Source organism: Nelusetta ayraudi, unplaced genomic scaffold (genome assembly GCF_046127955.1).
Source record: "Nelusetta ayraudi isolate G7.1 ecotype Tasmania unplaced genomic scaffold, CSIRO-AGI_Nayr_v1 ptg000009l, whole genome shotgun sequence".
NCBI lineage: Eukaryota > Metazoa > Chordata > Actinopteri > Tetraodontiformes > Monacanthidae > Nelusetta > Nelusetta ayraudi.
The window spans coordinates 1,289,954-1,314,717 of NW_027466059.1; the positions used below are offsets into that span (position 1 = coordinate 1,289,954).

The 24,764-nt window shown below is 45.4% G+C and overlaps 1 protein-coding gene and 1 long non-coding RNA gene across 2 annotated transcripts; one reads left to right on the plus strand and one right to left on the minus strand.

Annotated features, from left to right (window-relative positions):
• Nucleotides 1–721: 721 nt before the first annotated feature.
• elmo3 (engulfment and cell motility 3) lies at nucleotides 722–23,693 on the plus strand. Its single transcript, XM_076019237.1, has 21 exons — nucleotides 722–983; nucleotides 7,055–7,164; nucleotides 9,250–9,290; nucleotides 10,008–10,080; nucleotides 10,834–10,884; nucleotides 11,024–11,193; nucleotides 11,972–12,071; nucleotides 12,163–12,314; nucleotides 13,488–13,566; nucleotides 14,569–14,619; nucleotides 14,713–14,835; nucleotides 15,735–15,857; nucleotides 15,947–16,051; nucleotides 16,467–16,575; nucleotides 16,685–16,821; nucleotides 20,248–20,411; nucleotides 21,328–21,440; nucleotides 21,845–21,949; nucleotides 22,044–22,123; nucleotides 22,207–22,287; nucleotides 22,464–23,693. The coding sequence occupies exons 2-21, from the start codon at nucleotides 7,087–7,089 to the stop codon at nucleotides 22,674–22,676; spliced, it is 2,148 nt and encodes a 715-aa protein (XP_075875352.1). The 5' UTR covers nucleotides 722–983; nucleotides 7,055–7,086; the 3' UTR covers nucleotides 22,677–23,693.
• LOC142883925 (uncharacterized) lies at nucleotides 23,577–23,974 on the minus strand. The gene is made up of 2 exons (XR_012926097.1): nucleotides 23,854–23,974; nucleotides 23,577–23,701 (listed from the first exon to the last, which is right to left on the minus strand). It is a non-coding gene; the product is annotated as an uncharacterized LOC142883925 (long non-coding RNA).
• Nucleotides 23,975–24,764: the final 790 nt, after the last annotated feature.

Consider the following 24,764-nt stretch of genomic DNA (forward strand, 5'->3'; position numbering starts at 1 on the left):
AAAATATCAATACCGAAAACTCTGGAGAGTACATATTTATCGATGTGATTTGTGAAGACGTTGATTCGACGTTCTTGTTGTACTTAGGTTGACAATAAGGCCACACAATATGACAATTCAAACAATGTCGAAAAAAAGTGAAAATACGAGTACAGACAAAGGTATAAAATAAACAATTCAGCCTTGTACTATCATAAAACATCTGAACTTTTAAAGTATCAGAGTAAACCCGATTTGCATACATTTCTATTGTACTTCATGCAGAAAGTCTTCCAATTAGTCCAACAGTAAATACAAAACGGTAAAACAAGACATGATCTATGCGGCCAACAGTAGTAGCGCTTGGAAAAATGAGCGACAGCAGGGGGCAGCTCTAACCAGCGTTACCTTCAGCTACTTCAGCTTTTACTTTGTGAAAACGTTGAAGTCAAGTCGATTTTCTTCGTATTGAGCAGCAGTAGCATTTCGGCAGCGTGGGACTTTCAGAATAAAAGTGCAGTGCCACTCAACGAGGACCACTGTTGCCTTGAAAGGTGGTTCATTTAAAACGAAATGACGCTCGAAACTGAATTGAAGTATTTGTTTAAAAAAAAAATATATATATATATAACATGAATTGAACATACAATGACATGTATCTGACACTTTCTATGTACTGGCTTTGAAAGCACTGGAAAGTAGCCGTGTCAAACCGGAAATACACTATCACACTCGGCGAGCTTCACTTCACCTCCGACTTGAGCGACTCAAACCAACCCGGAACTTTTAAGCTAACTAATCATTCCTGGAAATTCAATGCACCGAGTTTTCTGCTGACTTTTCCCGTCCAGTCTGGATGTTGTAATGAGAAAAGTCTCGTCTGCGGACTAAGTTGCTTCCTTTTGACGGTGGGGGGGACAGGGAGGGAAAGTTGCAAATGTTCCTCGATCCTACCGCGGCGGTTCCTGCAGGACAGTAGCCTCGACTTCTCTCTTCAAAACCAGGTAGGTCGCAGCAGACTGCAAATGATAATAATAAAGCTGGGCTGCGGACTCGAACGCGCTTCCTCCTATGCGCCGTTGTGTTCGGGCCGAGTCACGTTCGTTTTTTATATAATACGGCACTTGTAATAGCTTCACTGTTGGCGCTTGTTTAAACTTTTTATTTCTTTAAACCACACATTTGCTTCCAACAAAACTACGGTTCGCCTATGGCTCCACGGCAGCACAACTCCAGGTTGGCAGTGACACAACTCGTCGGACCGTACAAACGTTATGATTTATTTTACTTTATTTTATTTTATTATTATTTTTTGAATTATTATACAGCAGTAGTACCCTCAGTATCTGTGTTCATTCTTCAAACGTGGAATTCACTTTTTTAGGATCGAAATGTGATCAGATCGTCCCACTTGGTGTGCACGCGCGTGCGCGAGCATGTGGTACCCTGTCAGGTTAGGAATGCGAGGCAGCTGAGAGCTTCCCCCCACCACACACACACACACACACACACACACACACACACACACACACACACACACGCATTCATTCACGCACGCGCACATGACGAGGGTCTCCGTCAGTCCAGGGGGTCCGAGACTCAGTTGGGTCTGCTGCGGGCTGACAAAAGGTCTGGGCGTGCTGCTGGTTTCAAGCCTAATGAAGCAAAGTGCTCATGGAAGCATGCAGGCACCGACAGCTGCTGAACACGGTGGAGCTTTTCATCTTTACGAGTCCCGTTCAAGTCTGTTGGGGGGGTTTAAATAGTCTCCCCTTCTTTTAGGATGCTCTGTGTTTGGACAGAGCTTGGTATGTTTTTCAAAAATGAAACCAAACAAAACAACAAGAACTGGCAGCAGTTTGATACTGTAAATGTGTAGCTATATATATATATATATATACATATATATATATATATATATGTATATATATATATATATATATACATATATATATATATATGTATATATATATATATATATATATATATATATATATATATATATATATATATATTTATATGTGTGTGTGTGTGTGTGTGTGTGTATGTGCTACAATTGAAAATCTGAGAAAGGTTTATTTTTGTGGTTTTGCAAACGTGTGCACCACAGAGCACTTCCTCTCCGTCTGACGCTGTCTTTGAAAGTGGTATTTTTATCTGTGGCAGTTTCTGCATTACTAACACGCATCTGTGTCAAAACGTGTGCCATTATTGTCATCATTCAGCTGTAAAGTAGAGTCAAAGTACCAAATGCCAGACCCAATACGGCTAAAACTTGCTGTCATTTCAAGTCATGTTGGCTAAAATATGAGGTTAGCTGTCTCCAAACTGCTTTTAGGAGAAACAGTCTGCATGCATTCACCTCTGAAATAGGGCGGGTAAACTTATTTTCAAACAGAGTCTTAAATGTTTCACTCTGATGTCTTATTTATGCTCCTTCCGAAAAAACTCTTTCACGTCAGCCCCGACGCAAGGTGGAGGACTTAATAATGTGGGCTGCCTCGGCACTGGAGGAAACCAGCTCCATCTTGTTGCGGCGCGAGAGGAAGAATGTGTGCGTCTTCCCTGGGCTCTTCCCAGCGTTGCGTGCAACCCCGAGCGAGTACAGACAGGTCGCAGTGACGGCGGCCTATTGGAGGCGCACCACTGCTGCTGCTGCTGCTGCTGCCGCCGCCGCCGCCGTCCCGCGACTCTGCAGAATCTCGACGACGAGAGAGAACGCGGCCGCGCCCCTCCAAACAGATTCGTGTTCGTATAAATATCTTACGACCAGTAGAAAAGCAGAGAGTCGATGAAATATTAACGCCGCTGTTTAGAGTGGCGTCTGGGACGCCCTGCTTCGCCTGCTGTCGCCCTGACCCTGCCCTGCATAAGCAAGAGGTACTAAATTCTGAAGAAGGCCGACCCACATGACACAGAGTTTTTATGTAATCTCCGTCTCACACACACAAAGAAAAAGTTGTGCGGAATTGACTCTGCGAGGTGAATATTTGACGACGAGCAAACAAAAGGGTGAAGAAAAAAAGACAAATGCCAGCGGTCGGAGCTCTTTGCTTTGACCTAAATGACATGTTGGCCCTCGAAGTTTGCTAATGTGCACGCTGTTAAGCGGGAATGTTGAGCGTTTTAAAGCAGGCGATCGCTTTGGATATGGATATCATGAGCCAAATGTAGCGACGGAGGAGGGTTGCAGACTCCTACGCAGTAACTTGCGCTGTGTAAACAAAGAGTCACCCTGAAACTGAACAAAAACCCCTTGGACAAATATCTTGGTTGGCAGACCTTCCCAAGGACGGCTTGCTAAGCAAGCACGCTAAAAAAGAATGACATCTCGCAGTAGCGACGGCATGTGAGTTTGCTGCAGACTTTGACTCATTCTCCATTAGTCCCCTGTCTCAGCGTGACACAGTGTGCGTGTAAGTTGTGTTTTGCAATAAATCAAAAATAGGTCAAGTTAAAGTTAGCTGCCACTATGTAATGTGGACAAAGAGGAGCATGATGTATAAATCTTCCAGCATATTGCAGACACCTTTCGGCTGCGTTCAGACTGCAGACGGATCTGATTCAAATCAGATTCCTTCTCAAATCCGATTTTCCGGGTTGACTGTCCACACTGTCCACACTGTTTTTAGCAAGTGTCCAAAACTGTGTTTGGAGCTGTTCAGACTGAAACGCATCTGTCTCATTTGAAACTGATCTGGATCTGGATGGGCTAGAAATCGGATTTTGGCGGGCTGATTTCTTTTAGGCCTCTTGGTTGAAATGAAACGAGATGTCACATCTTTTTTTCCCCCCACCTGACTAATGAGTTCCGGTTCACAGACGGCCTCGCACATCATCATCATCATCATCATCATCCACCTCAGACAATATCGCTTGTTTGCGCCGACGTGACGCAATGTGCCGCCGCACGGGCAGATTAGCACACGGTTTGCCCAAGAACACGCTGACTCATAAGCCGCCCCGAGAAACAAGTCTGAGTTCTCCCAAATCCCTCCCAGATTAGGCGGTTATTTAACAGGGCTTGAACCTCATCACCTGCGGTGCTGGAAGTCTTTCAGCACCGCGGGCCTCCGTTCTTGTCTGGTCAGTGTGAGGGTCCGCACGACTGTGTCTGCAAGTGGTGTTGTTTGCATATTTTAGCAGCAGCTACCACCAGCCCTGCAGAGGAGAGACAGTTGCTCTGTGTTTCTGTTCCTGCTTGAAAGGTTTTTTCTCTGTAAAGAAGGAAAGATGACGTGGCCTCAGGCAGTGGTGTAGTCTACGTGATACGCAGGTATACGCCGTATAACCACTAAAAAAGGTCCCAAATTATCGTACAACTGCTAAAAAATGGGCAAAGATACCTATCAGTTCACTTTCCCATTTAAAAATGTGATTAAAATTATGTTTTTTGTTCTGATCCTTTTGAGAGTCAGCCATTGCTTTAGTGCCGCTTCAGAAAATGTGTTCGTGTTTGCGCTTGATTGCTGATACTTTATTTTTTCATATGTGTGTTAATTATTTATTATGTTTTTCTTTAACAAATTAGTCATTTTATTGTTCTTCGTCCGTTAATTAAAGTCCAGTTGTAAATTACTGTTATATATCTTGTTTTGCTTACAATTAGGGCTGTGAAACGATAATCTTTTTAAAATCACGATTAATCGCAGAATCTTCGTAGTTAACTGTGATTAATCACGGTTTGAATTGCATGTGTAAAATTCTGTTATTTTGCATTTCAGGCAGTTTTAAACCCATTATACAAAGTGTTTCTTGCCAGAAATCGGCCAGAGGGGCCAACTACGGGTCAGTAAAAGGGACAAAAAGACTGGATGCCCATGAAAATCGCCTGGGCACGAGAAATTGAGATGCGATTAAAAAAAAATGTACGCGTTCTGGATTGTATTTAATTAATTGCGATTAATGCGTTCATGCTGACAGCCCTACTTACAATACATTCACATTTAGACAGCACATAATCAGTCTTTCGAGATCTCACTTATATGTGAATGCAGACTTAATGCATTACAGAGCATGGTGGTGGTTCTTATTTTGTGTTGTTTTGAAGCAGGGGGGTATACCCACTAAAATAAACTGGACTACACCACTGGCCTCAGGCTCTGTGTGGTAAAAGGACAGTTAAAGTTTGTACTGAGACGTTTTGACAGAAGGGTAATCGCTTTGAAACCCGTCGTAAAAACTGCGAGAGCGTTCTTTTTCTTTTCTATCTTTCTTTTTTTCACCGAGAGTGACGGCATGCGAATCTTGCAGGAGATGGGGGCGGGCGGGGGGGGGGGGATTGTTATTAATCCCACCCGGCGCAACCAGACTGCAGGCTCGGCCGGCGGCCTCTCTTTTCGCTGGTGAGAGCTCGCAGGCGTCACGGAGGAGTTCAGATCCGTCCGTATTGTTTCCATGTGCCGAGGAGCCGCTGGGGGAAGCGGAGGAGGGGGGGGGGAGAAGGGTTCAAAGCAAAACAACAGCTTCTTCTGTGTCCTCTGGGAGCGCCGACTGGAGGACGGAGAGGAAGTGATGATGATGATGATTTGTGTGTGTATGTGTGTGTGCGATGGAAAGTGCGGGAGAAGGGGGGGGGGGGGGGGGGCAAAGTGCGTGAGCGCGGGCAGCTTTCAGTTCAGTTGAGTCACGACGGCATAAAGGCAGGGGAAAAAAAAAAAAGAGGAAGGCAGCGCCGTGCGGTACCACCAGCAGCAGCAGATCGAAAGTATTTGACTGCTGTGAGTCAGTGGGTGTGTCACTCCACCTCTCAAGTCCATGCCAACATCTCTGAAATGCCTCTAAGCCTTCCATGAGTGAAACCTTGCACTCCTTTTCTCTACTACAAGTATACATTCAAAGTGGTCGACTGTGACCGTAGTTGTGTTTTTACTAAGCCACAAGACAATTGTGAGATTTTGTTGTTACGCCGATGATTACACCGAATTCCAGGTCATCAGTTTACAATTAACCACACAAAAAAAACACTCGACAGTTCCACGAAATGGCATGTTTAGTTAAAAACAAGAACATTGTATTCATCAGTGCCCTTTGTGACATCACAAGGTGCTGGATTCCAACACCCAGTGTCATACACCCACTCTCAGGAGAGGGGAGCGAGTAATTGAAGCAAAATGTGGTTCTCTAGCTGCGTCTCCATTACCCCTAGAATTGCGCCAAACCTAAATATCGCAATAAAAAACTGGTCATGGAAACTTCGAAAACCTCTCAAATATCACTAAAAGGTTTTTACACTCTCATCAGGTGGTGTTTCAGATGTATCGATATTGATGTATATCGCAAAAGTGTCATGGAAACACTTTTTTCGCGTTTATGAACGTACGGGGTCATGTGATCACTTCACTTCAAGTGAAAATGGCCCGTTTTGTTTGGACGGAGGAGGAGACGGAATATTTTTTTACAAGTTCTAGTAAAATCTCGACAAGATTTTACGGCTTATGTGCTTTCGCACCATTCAACGGAAACGCCTGCAAATCGCAATTGTATTTTGTTGAAATTTTAGAAATATTGCTTTTATTTTGCGGAAAAACTGTCATGGAAACGCAGCTACTGTCACCTCAGACACATTCCTCAATGTTGGAATCTTTTTCCTTCAAAATAGCTTCCAAGTTATGAAATACTCTCCTACATATGCATGCGTCTTTAAATTTTGCAAGCACATCTCTCCAGCGTTGCTGGTGGATTTAAGTGTTGCAGAAATAAACCAGACCCATTCCTACCGTCTCTTCTACAACCGCAACTTTCTGGGATTAAACTGAAGTAACTAATGCGTCTTCAGTCGTGACAGTTAGTTTGCCCATTTTCCATGTGCGTGTGTGTCTGTCTGCCGTGCTGTTTTCCCAGACAGTGGAGCTCCCGTAGTGGGAGGTCGGTCACATGACTGCTGATGCGCAGAGAAGTTTGAAATGATGGATCTGAACAAAAAATAAATAAAATCTGTGGCATGATGCAGATATCAGATTTTCACTATCTTGAGCCAATTATTAGACTCTTTCTGCTCTTGTCTGCTTTTTTTTTTTTTTTTTTTTTTTTTTCGCGAATACGTCACTCAAAGTAACGTGTCTGTGCTCAACAGTTGGCAGTGCGCTGGAGTCGAGAGGAGCCAACATGCCGCAGCAGAAGGACATCGTGAAGATCGCCATCCAGATGCCAGGGGCCTATCCCCAGCTCATACAACTGGACCAGGTGGGCAACACTCTCTCTCCCTCCGCTCGGGCGCCGAACTCCGTGGGAATACTCTGCTCCTTGGTCCAGTCTTTTTTTTTTTTGGGCAGCACTTCCTCTTTTGCTACTTCACTCGCCGCCCCCGGTTAACCCGAAAGCCAGGCGGCCGCATTTGGCCGTAGCCTCTCAGGCTGTTTGGCCTCTCTGGTTCGATTCACCGGAGTGGTGGAGTGTACCTGGGGATGCACGTCAACTCTGGACTAGGGATGTTAACAGTCAGTCGATTAATTGTCGATTAATTTCAGTCAGTTGCAATTAATTTAACACCGGCAGTCATTATAACAGTATAGTGGCAGGAAAGAGCAATTCACATGTAGATTCTGTGATGGTCATAGTATACCTAGAAAAAGTTACTTTTAAACTTTTTTTTTTTTTTCTCTTTAAACGTCAACTTCAAGCCAGAGGAAAAATGTTTAGGGTGTTTTTACTGGTCTCTAAAAATGGGTCACACTGGACCCTCAACATTATTAAAGGGTTAAATAATGCGTTCCTTACACGTTTTTCATTGTGAAATTTAGGTTCACATGAAAAATCGGCGCTTGTCAATTAATCGTTAATCGATCGAATGAGGTCAATCAACCAACGATTAATGAATCAATTGATAATTTGCATCCCGACTCCGGATGTTCGACTCCAGGCCAGTTACCAGGCTGCAGCGCCACCAGAACACACACAGGGGTCGCTGGGAGTCCGTCACCAGATGATCTCTGACCACGAGGCCCCCGCGCAGCTGCTGCTCCTTAACGAAGCCTCGCCGCAAATATTCATCGGAGCTGCTCGGCGGTTCTCGACCTAACCGGGGGCAAGCGGCTGACAGGCCAACATGTGGGCGTCTTAGCTCAGCAAGACAATCAGGCTTAAGTAGAAAAATAGGCCTCTAATTCTCCTTTTTATTTGTTTTCTCATTTTTTATATTTATGACCTTAGAATCGGTGCTGATTGGATTGTGGCAGAAGGTTTGGCATAGACAGACTTTGTAAGGCTCACTGGTCCCGTTTTGTTCATTTTTTTATTTTTTTATTGCTCGCACAAATTGAAAAAACCAAGAAGATTTTTTTTGACAGTTCAACTAGTGTGGTCTTTTTTATTTCCAGTGAGTTTACTGTCATTCTAAAGACACGCATCAGCGTTTGAAAACATTGCTAGTACGAATTTTGGGTAATCTTGGGCCCTTTATTTCTTCTTCAATATGAATTATTATGGGCTGTTTCACACTGATGCGCTTGAGCGTTCACTGAATATCACTAGATGGTCGCCTGTGTCTCACCTCTTTGCACAAGGAAACCTTTAAAGATAAACATAGCTAGCTTAACTTCACTCAACAAGGGTGCATGCTTGGCGGTCATGTGATGCACACATTCCATTAAAATAAATGTACCACTGCGGTTAGGTTGGCTGGCATGCTGGGCTGTAAAGATCGCCTGAAACTGCAGCCTGCAACCAGGCGGCCAGACTTTCACACCTCCACCAAACAAACAAACAAACAAACAAACAGCCGAACTGCCGCCAGCAGTGTTTTTGCACCCAGTGAACGTCTGAGCCGCATCCACAATATTCCCATTTTTAGATTACGACCTATCGCCTCCGAACCCCCCACACCCCTCCCCACCCCACCGCCGCCGCTAAACACTTGCGATTGGTTGGCCCTCCTGGCCCGCCACTAATAACAGAGCAGCCGCCGGGGTTCACCGCAGGACCTGTAGACATTTTGACTGGGTGACCGCCGCGCTGACCACTAATAGCAGGATGGCTGCGAGTCGGGCGAGGAGGAGCGTCTGGCTCTCGTTTGAGGAGGATCTGGCTGCCGCCGGCGACATTGTTTGCAAAGTGTTGGGGAGCCCTCGGATTTCCCTCCGCTCTGTAAACAGCGTTTGCAGCCAGCGTGGATGTCTGCGGTGCAGGGGCCGGCCCATCGCTATTCCACGGCGGAGGAGACTACACAGGGAGCGCTGCTGTTGTTTGTTTTTGTTGTTGTGGCGGGCGGCAGGTGTGACAATCTGACCGCAAGTTTGATCTTTTTTTTTTTTTTTTTTCATCGCTGTGCAGAAAAAGCCCCTGTCTGCTGTGATTAAGGAGGTGTGTGATGGGTAAGTTGAATCTGACCCTGTTGAAGATTGTCATTTGCACACATAACGAAATTTCCCTTTGAGGAAGGTCTTAGCTTGATGCGATAGATAGATGAATACATCGATAGATAGATATACATTATAAAGGTAGATAGATAGCTAGATAGGTGTACTTTATATAGACAGATAGATAGATAGATAGATGTACTTTATATAGATGGATGGATGGATGGATGTACTATAGATAGATAGATAGATATAGATAGATAGATGTACTTTAGATGGATAGATGGATGATGATGGATGGATGTACTGTAGATAGATAGATAGATAGATATAGATAGATAGATGTACTTTAGATGGATAGATGGATGATGGATGGATGGATGTACTGTAGATAGATAGATGGATGGATGGCTGGATGCACTATAGATAGATAGCTGTACTTTATTGATCCCAAATTAGGAAACTGCACCGTTGCAGCACTAAAAGCAGTACAAATATAAACTATACAGTAGTTCAAAAAAACATTAAAAAAAAATATGTACAACAAGCAATCAAAGCTGATGTGCAAAAGACAGTCAACATGTGTAGAGGCAGGGATAAGCAAAGTTTTATAAAAACAAAAATACAAGAGCACACTCAAAATAATTTAAAAAAAGACTCAAAATGTGCAAATTAACTGCAGTATGTACAGTATATTCCTTCAACGTGGGCTCGTGTCCGTGTCCTGCTCAGGTGGAACCTCCCAGGCCCCGACAACTACGCTCTGCAGTACGCTGATGGAGTGCAGACCTACATCACAGAGTCGGTGAGTCACATCCGTTCACAAATCAATATCGGCGCTCGTGCACGACAGGCGGGATTAGACCGTCTTGCCGGGTTTGATTCATCTCACACAGCTTGAGGCAATTAACTTGTAAATCTCCTTTTTACTTTCCCCCAGTCTGTGAAGAACTTTTTTTCTTCTATTTTGGGCCCACGGCCACTTAAAACAACTTGAAGCTGAACTGCAGAGGCCATTTGAATGACAGTGTGCAGATGAGCTCCAAAGGAGACCAGGTTAAGAGTCAGAGGGTGGGGGGTGGGGGGTGGGGGGGAGAAAAAAGCAGCTGGTAGTCAACTCAGCTGGTGTCAGGTGACTTTCGGAGGCCCCTCCCCCTCTTCGGGGCTGAGACTGCACTGCAAATGCAATCAGATGTTGGGGAAAGAGGCTTTCTCCCGCGTCTGCGCGCAGCTTCAGCTGCTCTCGGAAAGACTCCCAGCCGAGTGTTTTCAGCCCAGAGTCGCAGATGTTTCAGATTAAAAGCGCCGCCTTCGGGAAAGTCTCCCGTTCGGTTGGCGCAACAGTATTAATAATTGCGGTTAGAGGAAACAGTGCAGCCTCAGCAGGTTGGGCCCGGCCATGGCGCATCACTTCCCCGTCCCCTTAAAGAGCCAAAGCGATTTTAATCCACCGGCCACTTTGTTAGGGACCCCTGTGGAAATTCTCAACAAGCCCTCTCTCACTTTTCCGTTTAACGAGCTTCCCGCCTGTCTTTCCTTGTTTGTTTGTGCGCTCCAGAACCGCCTGGACATTAAGAACGGCAGCATTCTGCGTCTGACCAAGGCTCCGGTGAGTCTGCGCCCGGCGCCGCTCTGTTACCTCCCTCTCACATTCCTCCCCCGGGCTCCCCCGAGTCCGCATTTTTTACACGGTCGGCACCGATGCGACGTCGTGATGGCGCGTCTGTGCTTCCCTCCGCCGCCGGCAGGGCCGCTGCGCTGAAGACCTGTACGGGGGCATCCAGAGCGCCGACTCGGGCGTCCGCTGCGACTCGCTGAAGGAGCTCGCCAGCGTCTCCACCGACGTGACCTTTGCTCAGGAGTTCATCAGCCGCGACGGCCACCTGCTGCTGGTGAAGATAGTGGAGGACTCCAACGAGTGAGTGCTCTGTGTGTGTGTGTATGTCGGATGGAGGGACGGGGGGGGGGGGGTATGTGTTACAGACCTCACAGCTTGCCAAGGCTGGAAAACAAATAAAGTAATAAAACACTTATTTGTATTGTCAGTATCATGTAGATAGCTTGTAGATAGTCCAACTGTCTGTTGCAGGGGTGGGCAAGCGTTTTGAGGCCACAGTGGGTTCTAAAATTTGACAGAGGGGGCCGGAGCAGGAGCAGATGAATGTGTTTTGGTGAGCCACCTCCATAGGAGGTAACAATATATCATGGGATATGTAGAAAACGTGTGCTCTAATGTCAGTTGAAGATGAACAAAAGCAAAGTTACAACAAAATCTGTGTCTTTGAAGCCCCACTGTATTTACTCTATTAACTCTTAAAACACTGAAAAAATGGATGAAATTCAGTTATTTTATGACTTACTTACTATTCATATAATTTCTTCAAGTTTGGCAGGCCGGATTAAAAAGCTTAACGGGCCGCATATGGCCCCTGGGCCGTAGGTTGCCTATACCTTGTGTATAGGATGTATATATTTTGTTCTTTTTTTCTTTCTTACTCTAAAAATATTGTATTTTATTTCTCTTCAATTCATATAATTTTTCTTCTCTTTACACTATAATTGTTGCTGTAATTATGCCAATTCCCCCAATGCGGGGTTAATAAAGGCATTCTATTCTATTCTGATTGCAACAAGAGATACACAATAGCATTAAATGTTTCCTTCTTCCTCCTCGTGCACGTGTGTGTTTCACACAGGAGTAACCTGATCATGACCCACACGCTGACGGCCTTCATGCAGCTGATGGACCATGGCATCGTCTCCTGGGAGAACCTGTCGTCCGTCTTCATCAAGAAGGTGTTGGATCGGCCGAAGCTCCACTACAAGTTCTAACCCGTCACTCTGAATTTTTCTCTTAACGTTAACTCTCCCTCCCCTCCTCCTCCAGATTGCCAACTTTGTCAACGCCAAGGTCACGGACGCCTCCATACAGCAGGTGTCGCTGGACATCCTGGAGAGCATGGTGCAGAGCAGCAACAGCCTCTTCCTGCAGGTCAAACAGGAAGTCACCATGGAGAGGCTCGTCGCTCACCTGCAGGTGTAAGTAGCAGCTCCAAGGAGGTGGTGTGGGTTTTTTTTTTCTGTGAAGAAAAGGGTCGAGTGTTGGGTTCTGGGCTGAATAGCATTACGGTCTATAGCCGCGTTCACACTGCCAGCCGAAATCCAATTTCTAGCCCATCCAGATTGAAACCGGATGGCTCTTTTGTAGTCTGAACAATCACAAATCAGGGCACGTATCGCAACAAGTCCATTTAATTTTTGCCGCTGTCGCAATGATATGACGTCACACATTACACACGCTATGCTGGACGACGCCTCCGCTCCGACGTCGTTGCTACAGCAACCTGTCAGATGGGTCAATAATGTGACCCAGTCTGAGCAGAGCCACATCCCATTTGGGCACTTGCTAAAAACCAGTGTGGACAGTCAGGCCGAAAAATCAGATTTGAGAAGGAATCTGATTTGAATCAGATTGGCCTGCAGTCTGAACACAGCCTTTGACTCATTCTCCATTAGTCCCCTGTTTTAGTGTGACACAGTAAGCTTATAAGTTGTGTTTTGCAGTAAATCAAAAATAGGTCAAGTTAAAATTGAAGCTGCAGGCTGATTTTTACATCTCTCGGGACACTTGCTAAAAACAGTGTGAACAGTCAGCCCTAAAAATCAGTATTGAGAAGGAATCTGATTTGAATCAGATTCGCCTGCAGTGTGAACGCAGCCTATGCAACAGGAAGTCCATCGATCCTTCCGTTTTCACTACCCGCTTCATCCTGAGCTCAGGGTCTGCTGGGGCCTCTCCCTGCTGTCGTAGCGCGAAGGCAGGGTGACACCCTGGACAAGTTCATCACAGGGCCACATAGAAAGACGAACAACACCGACGGACAATTTAGAGTTTCCAATTCACCTCTTGTTGGACTGTGGGAGGAAGCCAGAGAACCCACAGACACAGCAAGAACATGCAAACTCCACACAGGAAGGTCCCAGGCCCAGAATCAAACCCACAACCTGTGAGTGTGGGTTTGTGAGTGAGGCGGTAGCGCTAACCACTAACCACCATGTTGTTGTAACGAATGCAACATCAAAGCTGGGACAGACTCTGATGTTTGTCTCACCTAAAGTGTCGATTGAGTGTGAATGGATTAAAACTGAGCCTGGTTTTCATTGTTATTTACTTGACACCATCCCTCTGCTCTGCTCTGCCCCCCCGACCAGGACCAACCAGCAGATCCAGACCAAGGCCATGGCTCTGCTCATGGCACTGCTGCAAACTGCCGGCGACTCTGACAGACAGGTGCCGTTGTATCAGTTTCTTTCTCTCTCACTTTCGCTTTCAAGTGTATTTTCATCAACTTCCTGTTTTTTGTATTTTAAAGCGAATACACAAATGTGCGGCAAAAGAGGCATTGGGTTGCTTTTATCTTCTTCCTGAATGTCTGGAAGGCGTCGGCAGCTCCACCCGACATTCTGCCTGCACCGTCCTGATATGTGACTCGTCTTGATCTGACGACTCCGTGGACGGAAACACACAATTTGGAGCAATAATGCTTCTCTATCTTTCACTTGTTCCACTCTTCACAATGAGTTTTGCGACAACACGCACATCTGGAAATCAGACCTTTGCGATGTCACACAGGGAACCGACACTTCCACTACTAATCCGACTGCGACTCCTTCGCGAGCTGGGGTATTATTTTATTTTTTTTCTTCCCTACAATCCTGTCGCTTGTGCACGGGATTGTGACTGTCGCGCGCAACAATCGCAATGGCTGGAGGATTCATCACGACACAATTCAACACAATCACAGTCCGTCACAGTCAGTTCATCTGTTTGTCTGCCGACAGTCGATGCTTTCACGCCCCCCCCCACCCCCATCCCGCCGGCGTCCTCTTCCTCCTCCTCCCCGATTGTACGGACACAGTTCCTTTATTCGCTGCCCTGGCTCCTTTCTCTTAGACTTTCTTTGTTAATCACACACACACACACACACACACACACACACACACGTACTTCCTCACTTTTGTTGGACATTAACAAATCCACCCTTCTTATCAGCAAAATTGGTGCTTAACTAAACGAGGCTGGGTCTGAGACGTGTGTACCAGCAAGCAACGTTTTTCGTCATCGAGGTCAAAGTCTCCCTCTCAACTCTCCCAACCCCCCCGCCCACTCACCGGCTCCCGTGACTATACCGCCACCCTGTGTCGGAAGGGTGTCATTGCACTCCCCCCTGCTCACAACTCCCCCGCGCTCACTCTGTCATCTCTTTTTCTCTCTCTGTCTTTTTATTTCCAGGAAATGTTTGAGTTCCTGAACAAGAGGAATCTCCGCCAGTACATTTACAAAGTAAATCTCCTCCCATTTTATGTCTATCGGGGATGTTTTTTCTGTGAAGCGGGAGTTGATGTAGCGTTGACTTATTTTTTCATTTTGTCGCAGAACATCATCCACAGTTCCGGCGCCGTGCAGGACGAGATGGCCCATTACCTCTACGTGCTGCAGTCGGTGACCCTGAATCTCCTGGAGCCTCGCATGAGAACCCCTCTGGATTGTTCCAGACAGGTGAGCCACGAGTCGTCATCCACACCGTTGCATTTGAATTGAATAAAAAACAAAAAAACAAAAACAAAACACAAATACCATAAATGAAATAAGAAAAAGAAAAACATATAAACAAGAAAACAAATATCTAGAAACTTAAATATGCGCAAAGGATTAGGAAGGAGTATAAAACTCATTTCGACCTACCTCTATTCACTTCACCTTTCACCTGCATCTTATTGCAGTCTCCATCGAAATGCATTAACACAATATATTAGATGCAGCTATTGAACATCATCAGCTACCACATTATTACAGTTTTATTATAGCACTTTAATACCAAATTTGACATATTATACTGTACCTAGGCACTGCAGGTATGATGCATATGCACTGTATAAGTACTATAGACATGGACACTATAAATGATATACATACAGATCCAGATACTGTATATTAACATTAAATATTATACCCACTAATGCCATATATTACAATATATTAGAGTACAATATTACAGTATTAATATAAACACCAAAATATACACTATTACATTATTTCAAGTGTAATAAGCTATGTATAAACATTGTAAGTATTATGCACACTATTCTTACAAACATATCTGAGTTTTGATAAGCATCAAAACTATATTATAAATATTATATACATGCCATACATTTGAATATTATGCACTCTTATTACCATACTCCCTTTACAATATGTTACACTAAATATACACACTAATACCATATTGTTACAGTATATTACAGCATCACATACAAGCACCAGAATCTGCTCGCGCAGCCCAACGCTGATCCAACGAGGGACGTCAGGGATGAGGAAACGGCAGCGCCGCGGCTCGTACAAATAGTCGTGGTTCTTCTCGACGTTAATGATTGGCCTTTCGTCCGTTTGTCCAGGAGCAGCGGGACATCCTGATTGGTTTACGCCAGGCGGCGTTCGAGAACGAAAGCGAGAACAGCCTGAGCAACGAGAGGCGGCGTTCGCTCTGCGCCAAGGAGTTTAAGAAGTTGGGCTTCTCTGTAAGTCGCAGCTGAGAGAGAGAAATATTCCACCCACTCTGCCGTATGTCTGAGTTTAACGCGTCAAATTGGTAATTGTTTCCTTGCAGAACAACAGTAACCCTGGACAGGATCTGGTGCGAACGCCCCCTGGTCTTTTAGCTCTGGACACTATGTTTTATTTTGCCACGCGCTATCCCGACGCCTACAGCAGGGTGAGTGCATCTGTCCGCACAGTCACCAGTTACAACCAGTTTGAATTCTTTCTTTCAATTCATATTTGAAGGATTCTTTTTCACTGCACCTAAGCAGGGCAAAATGCAATTTTCTTAAAAAGAAACTCTATTATAGGAAATAATATGTAATATTTAGATGTATTATTATATTTGTATATTGGTGTATGATTTTATAAAATGAAATATTAATTTTATTGTATTATTTAATTTTTAAATTTTTATTTTTATTATGATATTAGTATTATCATCATTATTAGTAGAAGTAGTGGCAGTAATAGTTGTAGTAGTAGTGTTTAAAGTAATTTCTAGTTTCTTTATCTCTGTGACTTTTTTGACTGAAAATTTGAATTTTAGCACCCACTGTGTTAAAGTGTGTGTTCAATCGTTTTCCCAGTTTGTCCTGGAGAACAGCAGCCGGGAAGACAAGCACGAGTGCCCGTTCGCCCGCAGCAGCATCCAGCTGACGCTCATCCTTTGTGAAATCCTGCGTATCGGCGAGCCCCGTAAGTCGGACACCCGGCCGGCCGACCCTTGCATGTGATTCGCGGGTCAAACGGATTCTCAAAGGAGCCCGTGTCCTGTTGCCCCTCCTCCCCCTCTCTGTGCGGACAGCCTCCGAGACGGGATCGGACTACCATCCCATCTTCTTTGGCCAGGACCGGCTGATGGAGGAGCTTTTCTGTGTCTGCATTCAGCTTCTCAACAAGACCTGGAAGGAGATGAGGGCCACGCAGGAGGACTTTGATAAGGTAAAAAAAAAAAAAAAAAGAAAATCACCATCACTCACTAATGGACCGGTAACCAGGAAACAACAAGCATGTTCTAAAAAATTAATGACAATATTATATAGAGATGCACTGAAATCAATATCCGTATCGGTACAAATTCCTGGGTAGCGCTTGTTCTAGAGAAACATACTGAGAAATCAGTCAATCAGCTTTTATTTGTACAGCGCTAAATTACATCCAAAGGCGTCTCAAAGCACTTTGTAAAATCAGAGTTTCAATCTGGATGGGCTAAAAATCGGATTTCAGCCGGCAGTGTGAACGCGCCCGAGGACTCCCGGAGTCAGCTCTCCCCTGCCGCCCATCCTCGCACTCTCACGCTTGAGCCTTTCGCGAAAGCCGGTGTAGAAAAGATTTTATGGTGTTTGTACTTTGCGGCCTGGTATTGGATGTGCTTTTTGTCATGGTAACTGTGGTTGGCCCCCACAGATAGAGTTGACCTCACACCGCAGTGTCACGCCGCCACAATGCTTAAAAGGGTCGCACAAGGCTTCAGGAAACAAGGCTCCGGTCTGGGAGAAATATTGCGAGGGGCTGAAAAGAAGAGAAGAGCGGCGGGGCTTTTTGTCCCGGCCCGCTTTTCAATATCACACACGGGCCGTTCGTCAGCGACAAAGTGTCTCTCTCCCGACGGGCCGTAAAACTCGGAGGCCCCCTCTCGACCTTTCCTGGGCGGCGGGCCGGCGGGCGGTCCGGGGATCCTTTTGTTGTCGCCGGCCGCCACCTACCCAGGGAGCTTTGGGGCAAATGACAAAGGGGCATTAGGTGGACAATGAGAAGCGTGGTGGGCGGCAGAAACACAGGGGACAAGGAAGAGGAGGACCACAAAAAAAGAGAGTTGGAGTTGAGGGGATGGGGGTGGGGGTGACGGTGCACGAGCGCAGATCAGAACACACACACACAGAGTCGAGGAGAGAGCAGTGCTGTTTGCATATTTGTCATCACAAACTTTAATTGTGTTACCCAGCGGGAGTAATCCAATTTATTCCGACCGCACGCCTTCCGTCCAGTCAGTCACGTGGGTGTGTTTGTGCTGCCCTGCGCATCTCATAATCTCTCTCTCTCTCCCTCTCTCTCTCTTTCTATCTCTCTCTCTCTGTCTCTCTCTCTCTCTCACACACACACACACACACACACACACACACACACACACAGGGAACAGAAGCAGCTGCCAGTCACCTCTCCCATTGGCCAGTTTGATCTAAATGACCGGGGGGTGGGGGGGGGGGGGGGACCGGGGTGTGTGTGTGAGAGCATCAGCGTGCGTGTTTACAAAACAGCCCGCGGCCTCCACCTCCGCTGTCATGTAGGTGTCGACCGTCTCTGTCACTCAGCTGCGTCACTCTCTCTCAACTGTTGATATCTGCTGGAGTTCACGTTTGGGATTTTTCTAATATCTTTCTGATATTTTCCGAAGAGCGCTCGATCCCGGGAGGGTAAAAAAAAGAAAGATGGAGGTAAGGCTTAGTTGATGGTTGCTTTTTTTTGAAGCGCTTGATCTTTATTCGTTTCGGCCGTCGTCATCAGAAACTGAGGGAGAGAAACGAGCAGATTTCTCGAGCGTCCAGCAGTTCAATCGAGTAAAAGGTGATTTTTTTAAAAAAAAATTTATTGAGGGAACGATGTGAAGCGCGGGTGTCGGGGATGGCGTGCATGGAAGAGGCTGTCACGTCGACGTTGGCAGGACGGCGAGGGTCATGGAGTACAGGGTCACAGCATGAAACTCAAGTCTCCAGGATCAGGGTTTCACACTCGTCCTCTCGCAGGCAGGCAGGCAGGCAGACAGGCAGACAGGCAGACAGGCAGACAGACAGGCAGACAGACAGGCAGGCAGGCAGGCAGGCAGGCAGCAATTGTCCGGAGAACTCTGGAAAGCTCTGCGCTCGGGGCCCGAACGCTCAGCGCGATTGTCTGTGCAGAGGAATGATGGGGGTCAGCAGAGCAGCGGTGGAGCGGCGCACCATCGCGGAACCATAGGTCCTCCATTTAGATTCACAGAGGCTCCGATAACCAGATTTTTAGACACAGGGGGCCAAACTGTCTTCCAGGGGATCAGCTGTAACTTTGTCTCCCCTGTTTGACGAGTCATGCAGCAAAACGCGGACTCAGAGCCGCTGCAAAGCTTCGTTTATTTTTACACAACCGTATTTCTATTTCTTATGTTGCGTAATGGAATCAAACTTGCGTTGGGTTTCTCCCTCAGGGCTTAACGGTCACAAATTGAAGCCAATCCTGCTCGTTGCTGCCCCCAATCCACGATTGATTTGTGCTAATTTGGCAACAGTGGAGTTTGGAGGGGGTGAGGGTTGTCACATATAATTGGCTTGATGGGGAGCAGAGGGATCAATGAGGGTTGGGGGGGTGTTTGGAGGGGCGGGGGGGTAATTATGTCAGTCGGGCAGAAAGGAAGGAAGCTGGCTGCAGCTTTATCTTTAAAGCCCAATCAGGCATTCATGTGTCCGAGGAAAGGGGGCGTGGCCAAGGAGGATGAATGGCAGGGGAGTCAAGCTGTGCTAATAGCCCATTATTTAGTGGCAAATAAACCCCCCATCTTATATATTGACTCTAATGCTGGAACATAAAGAGAGAGCAGTTTTTTCTTGTTTGGTGTGAATAAAAATTACTGATGTCCGATATTGACTTCTTCTTTTTTTTTTTTAACAATATTCAATATCCCAATATTGTCCAACTCTTAATTTCCTATACCGATATCGACCGATTTCAACCGATACCGATATATATGCGGCCGTGGACACATTATGGCTAATTTGTGTTGTGATGTCCCGCTGGATGCAGAGACAATGATGAATGTAACAACTTCAAAGGTTTTCAGAATAAAAACATTCTGGTCAAAATGAATGAAACACGCGCGTCGCTTGCTGCTAACGCTTCGATGCACTTTGATGACATCATCAAGCGTAGTAGAGACGAGTAACGTAAAGTATTGTTATTTGCTATTTAGTAATACCAGGAAATTTGAGGAATTCATTCCTTGGCATGACTACTAAATTCGTGAGAAATAATAATAAAAAAAAAAAAAAAAAATCAGGATACCGATATTTTCCGATATTAATTTTTAATGCCTTTATCAGCCGATAATACTGGGAGGCCGATGATATCGAACTTCCCGAATGAAAATAGAATTTTGACCCCTCGCGGCAAGTTGAATTGTTTTTTTCAATCGTGAGGTTGAAAGCTAATGGAAACAATATATTTTGGAGCAATTACCTCACGTTTAATTATTTATGTTGCGGCAAAGGCAGCGTGCAAAATGCACAGACCGACTCGTGCTATTCAAGAGCGAGTGCTGTGAGAGAGCGCCGAGCGGCTCAAACAACTGACGCGCGGCCGCGCCGAGCTGAAACACTTCCACTGTGCGTCCCCGTCCAGGTGATGCAGGTGGTGAGGGAGCAGATCACCAGGACGCTGTCCAGCAAGCCCACCTCGCTGGAGCTGTTCAAGAACAAGGTCAACGCCCTCAACTACAGCGAGATCCTCAAGCTGCGGCAGACGGAGCGGCTGCACCAAGAGGAGACTCTGGCTCCGCCCGTTCTGTGAGTCACGCACGCCACTTCAATCACGCTGTTCTCGCTCTAAGGTCGCTCATAAGTGTCCAGTTCTGGCCCGCCGGTATTATACAGCACATGTGCTGCGCTGCTGTGCCGTGTGTTTTGGCACGTCAATCAGGACTGGACATAATTGAAGGATATTAGTGTGACTTAATTGGTTTATTATTGTCATTTTAAGTGTATTATATATAGCCCATGAGAAAAGGTCACTGTTGAAATGTAAATCAGAATGTTGCAAGTAAAAAAAAAAGACCCATTTTTATTTTGAAATTTATTCCAAAGTTTCTAAATATTTGAAATTTGAAATTTGATTTAGCATTTGTGTAATATTAGATAATTTGTTATATAGTATTAAGTGTTTCTTTGTTCCATATTCAGGTTGAAGCAAAACTTGTTTGTGTTTCCCTATAAAAAGGTTCACTGTTAAAATCTGGAGGAAGATTTTTTTTTCCAATAAGTATCAACGTTGGCCCACAACTTTGTCCAGGTTTTACATTTTGGCCCCACTGTGTATTTGAGTTTGACACCCCTGATATAAATCTCAATGGCGCGAATGGAAAGGGATTGACTGGAATTGCCTTTTTTCATCAAATAGGTGTCAGGAAATAACAATGAACAGTTATGTATCTTATCAGTTACGCGTCTTTAATTAAACAGATAGATGTTGATGTCATGAGCCGTATCGCTGCCTCCACTTTCCACCCTCATGAAGCCAGCCGACTGTTCAGCAGCAGCAGCGGCGGAGCTGCTCGCAGCAGTTTGTCGCTAAACACAGAAGCCGCCAGTATGACGGTGCAGGAATCAGCAGACAGGTCAAAGTCTACGTGAGGGGTTTTTGAGTGTCCTTTTTTTTTATTGTTTTGCAGCTGATTATCTTTGTGTCTTAATTTGGTTTCTCCAGTGAGCTGAAAGAGCGGCTGAAGCCCGAGCTGCTGGAGCTGATCCGCCAGCAGAGACTCAACAGGTTGTGTCAAGGGACCATGTTCAGGAAGATCAGCAGCCGCCGCAGACAGGGTGAGACTACATATACACTGTACATACATACACACACTAATACGTACATACATGTAAACATACATGTATACATACATACATACACACATATATACATACACAAACATACACACACATGCATACATATATATATATAGACACACATATACACATAGACATACATACATAGACATACATACATACATACATACATACATACATTCACACACACACACACACACACACATACACATACATACACACATACATACATACATACATACATACATACATACACACACACACACACACACACACACACACACACACACACACACACACATACATACATACATACATACATAAACACACAGCCTGAGAAACTGACTGTAGCCTGTCTCTTTTATTTTTTCCCGTGTTTGCAGACAAACTCTGGTACTGCCGTCTGTCGCCCAATCACAAGATGCTTCACTACGGCGACGTGGAGGAGGACACGGACAATCCCCCGATAGAAATGCTGCAGGAGAAGAGTGAGTACAGGCCGGAGGCCGGGACAGCGAGGACTCACCCATTCCAAATGAAACCAACCTCTCCATCCGTCCACGTCTCTGTGTTTACCCTCAGTCCCAGTAGCAGATATTAAAGGCCTGCTGACGGGTAAGGACTGCCCCCACATGAAGGAGAACAAAGGCAAACAGAACAAGGTCAGCAGCAATCCTCACTTTTTCTTTTCTTTTTTTTTTTTTTGGTTGGCGAGGCTCAATGTGTTCTCGTGTTTGTCCTGCAGGAGGTGCTGGACTTGGCGTTTAGCATCACCTACGATGTGGAAGAGTACAGCCTGAACTTCATCGCCCCCTCAAGGACGGACGTGAGTCTCGCAGTATAGCGGTCGTGTTGGTTTCATTGGGCGGGGTTGAGGTGGGCGGGACTTATTGTATTGAGTAGTGGGAGGAAGTTGAGAGGCCTCGTTCTCATTGGTCCTCGAAGGTGTTGTTGCTCTCCGTGAATTTAAAAGTGTCCTCCTCCTCTTCCTCCGTGTGTCAGTTCTGCTTGTGGACCGACGGGCTGAGCGTCCTGCTCGGCCGCGAGATGGCGAGCGAGTCGATGCGCAGCGAGCTGGAGATCCTCCTCTCCATGGAGATTAAGCTCCGCCTCCTAGACCTGGAGAACGTCCCCATCCCGGACAGCGCGCCGGTCATCCCCAAACCTCCGGCCAACTACAACTTCTACTACGACTACAGTCAGACGGAGCAGTAGAGCGTGCTAGCGTGCTAGCGAGCGTGTGTGTGTGTGAGCATAATTGGCGTGTGAATGTGTAAATATTTTTTTGCACGAGTGTGCGTGCGTGCGTGCCATTGCGACGTGTGCATCCGTGCACTTAAGATTCTTTTGGGGGTGCGAGTTCTAGCGAAGCCCCGCAGGAAGTGACCTTGTTTTCCGAGCCACAGCGGTCGCCAGTTCTGATTGCGCAACGTCACAGCTCAACTCGTAGGGATTCGTCTCTCTGTCCCTCGCATCGTGTGTGTCCACTGCAAACGTAGCATCGCACCGAGAAAGAAAAAAAAAAAAAATAGATTCCACTAAAGGTACTTTATATATATTTTTTTGTAATCATTTTATATTTTTAAAAAGATATCTTCAGCAAAGTATGGCAAGTGAAAGACTTCTGCGCGAGGCACCGTTCCATTACAGTTTGAGGTTGTACACTTTTGTTCCGTGGTTAGGTTGCCTTTTTAAAGGACAGTGACTTGTAGGGTGCTTTCACAAAACCGACCTGTAGGGCGGCGTTCACAACAAATCATGCAGCATTTACCGTGCAGCATCCACAAGCTAGCTTAGGTTTTTGCCGCGGCGGTTTTCCACTGTAGCCGCAAAGCAAAGAACAGACAGTCTGGAGTTCAGACTTGATCCGTTGTGAATCATTTCTGCAGATCACCTCGTGCTGCAGCTGCCAATCATGTCCTTCCCCTGTGATCCAACGGGAGTGTCAACAATCTCCAATACGTCTTCTCAATTCAGAGACAGAGTGTGACTCAATTGTACCTACACACGTTTTTTTCGTTGGCCTCTATTGCTCATTTTTCTTTTGTTAGTTTCTTCACAATGGTCATCAAAGAGCATCAAACACTAAAGATAATAGATGACTTACTCTTTCGGTACTTTTAACAAATTACAAATAATATTTTTTTTAGCCCGAGTTGCCCTTGAGAAGTCCTCCTTCTCATAGAGAGAGAATGATTTCACGTGTTTTCATGGACATGGAGAAACTTTTTGAAAAATGTCTTTCTTCTTCTCGTCACAGCGTTGCAGCTCTGCACTCGGTACCAAACTCATGTTCTGCCTTTTTTTTTTATAAATTTGTTTGTTTTTTTAAAAACAGAAACTTGCAGTGATAAACTTGTCCAACAAGAACAGAGCTGCAGTTGCACACGACTCGATTCACTCGCAACCAGTAATCATATTTATACTCACAAATCCGCATGATACAAATGCAAACTGATCGTCCTGAGACTGCCTGAAATCTGAAAATCAATGAATTTAAAAAGGTTGGTTTTAAAACTCGGTTTATACGAACTCACAGTAGATGAACTTTGGACGACTGGGGCGCCACAGGTCTCAGTGTCACCAAACGCTCGGTCACACTTGAAGCATCTATGCATGAACTGACACCGGTGTACAGCACTTCACGCATACTGTAACTGTTTCTGCCTCGTTTGACATCGGGTTATTTTAAAAATCTGTGTTAACAATAATCACTCTGAATTAAGTCTTTTTGATGACTTCACATCAATAAACATTTTTTTTATTGAAAGAAATCCTCAGTAGTCTTTTATTTCTTTTCCGTTTTTTGCACAGTTTTTCTTTTCTCTTTTTGACAGCGTCTTGATTAATAACAACAGATGATGAAACAACACTAATTTTGGCATCAACCCTCAAAGTCTCACGCGTACATAAAATATATAGTCGACTAATATATTATAATTCTTAACATTTTATCGGATTTGTCCGATAAATAATTTTACTCTTCAGATTCTGCTGTACCAGGGTGAAGTAGATTAGAATCAAACGCTTTCTCAGTTTCTCAGTCCACCACCAGGGGGCGATCGCACATTTCAGATTTCATCAAGTTCTAATTTGAAAAAAAAAAAGGAAACTATCGACCTGCCTTCGCTCACCTCTCAAGCCAGAAAATGTGGGCAGGCCGCTGTTTGTTGGCAAAAACCTCAGCCTATGTAAGCCTAATGCCATTGCCTTTTCTGTTGAAGCTACAACTGCTTTCACTGAGGTGCACTCTGTTGTGATTATCGTTTTGGTCATAATCGTGCAGCCCTAATATGTCTGCAA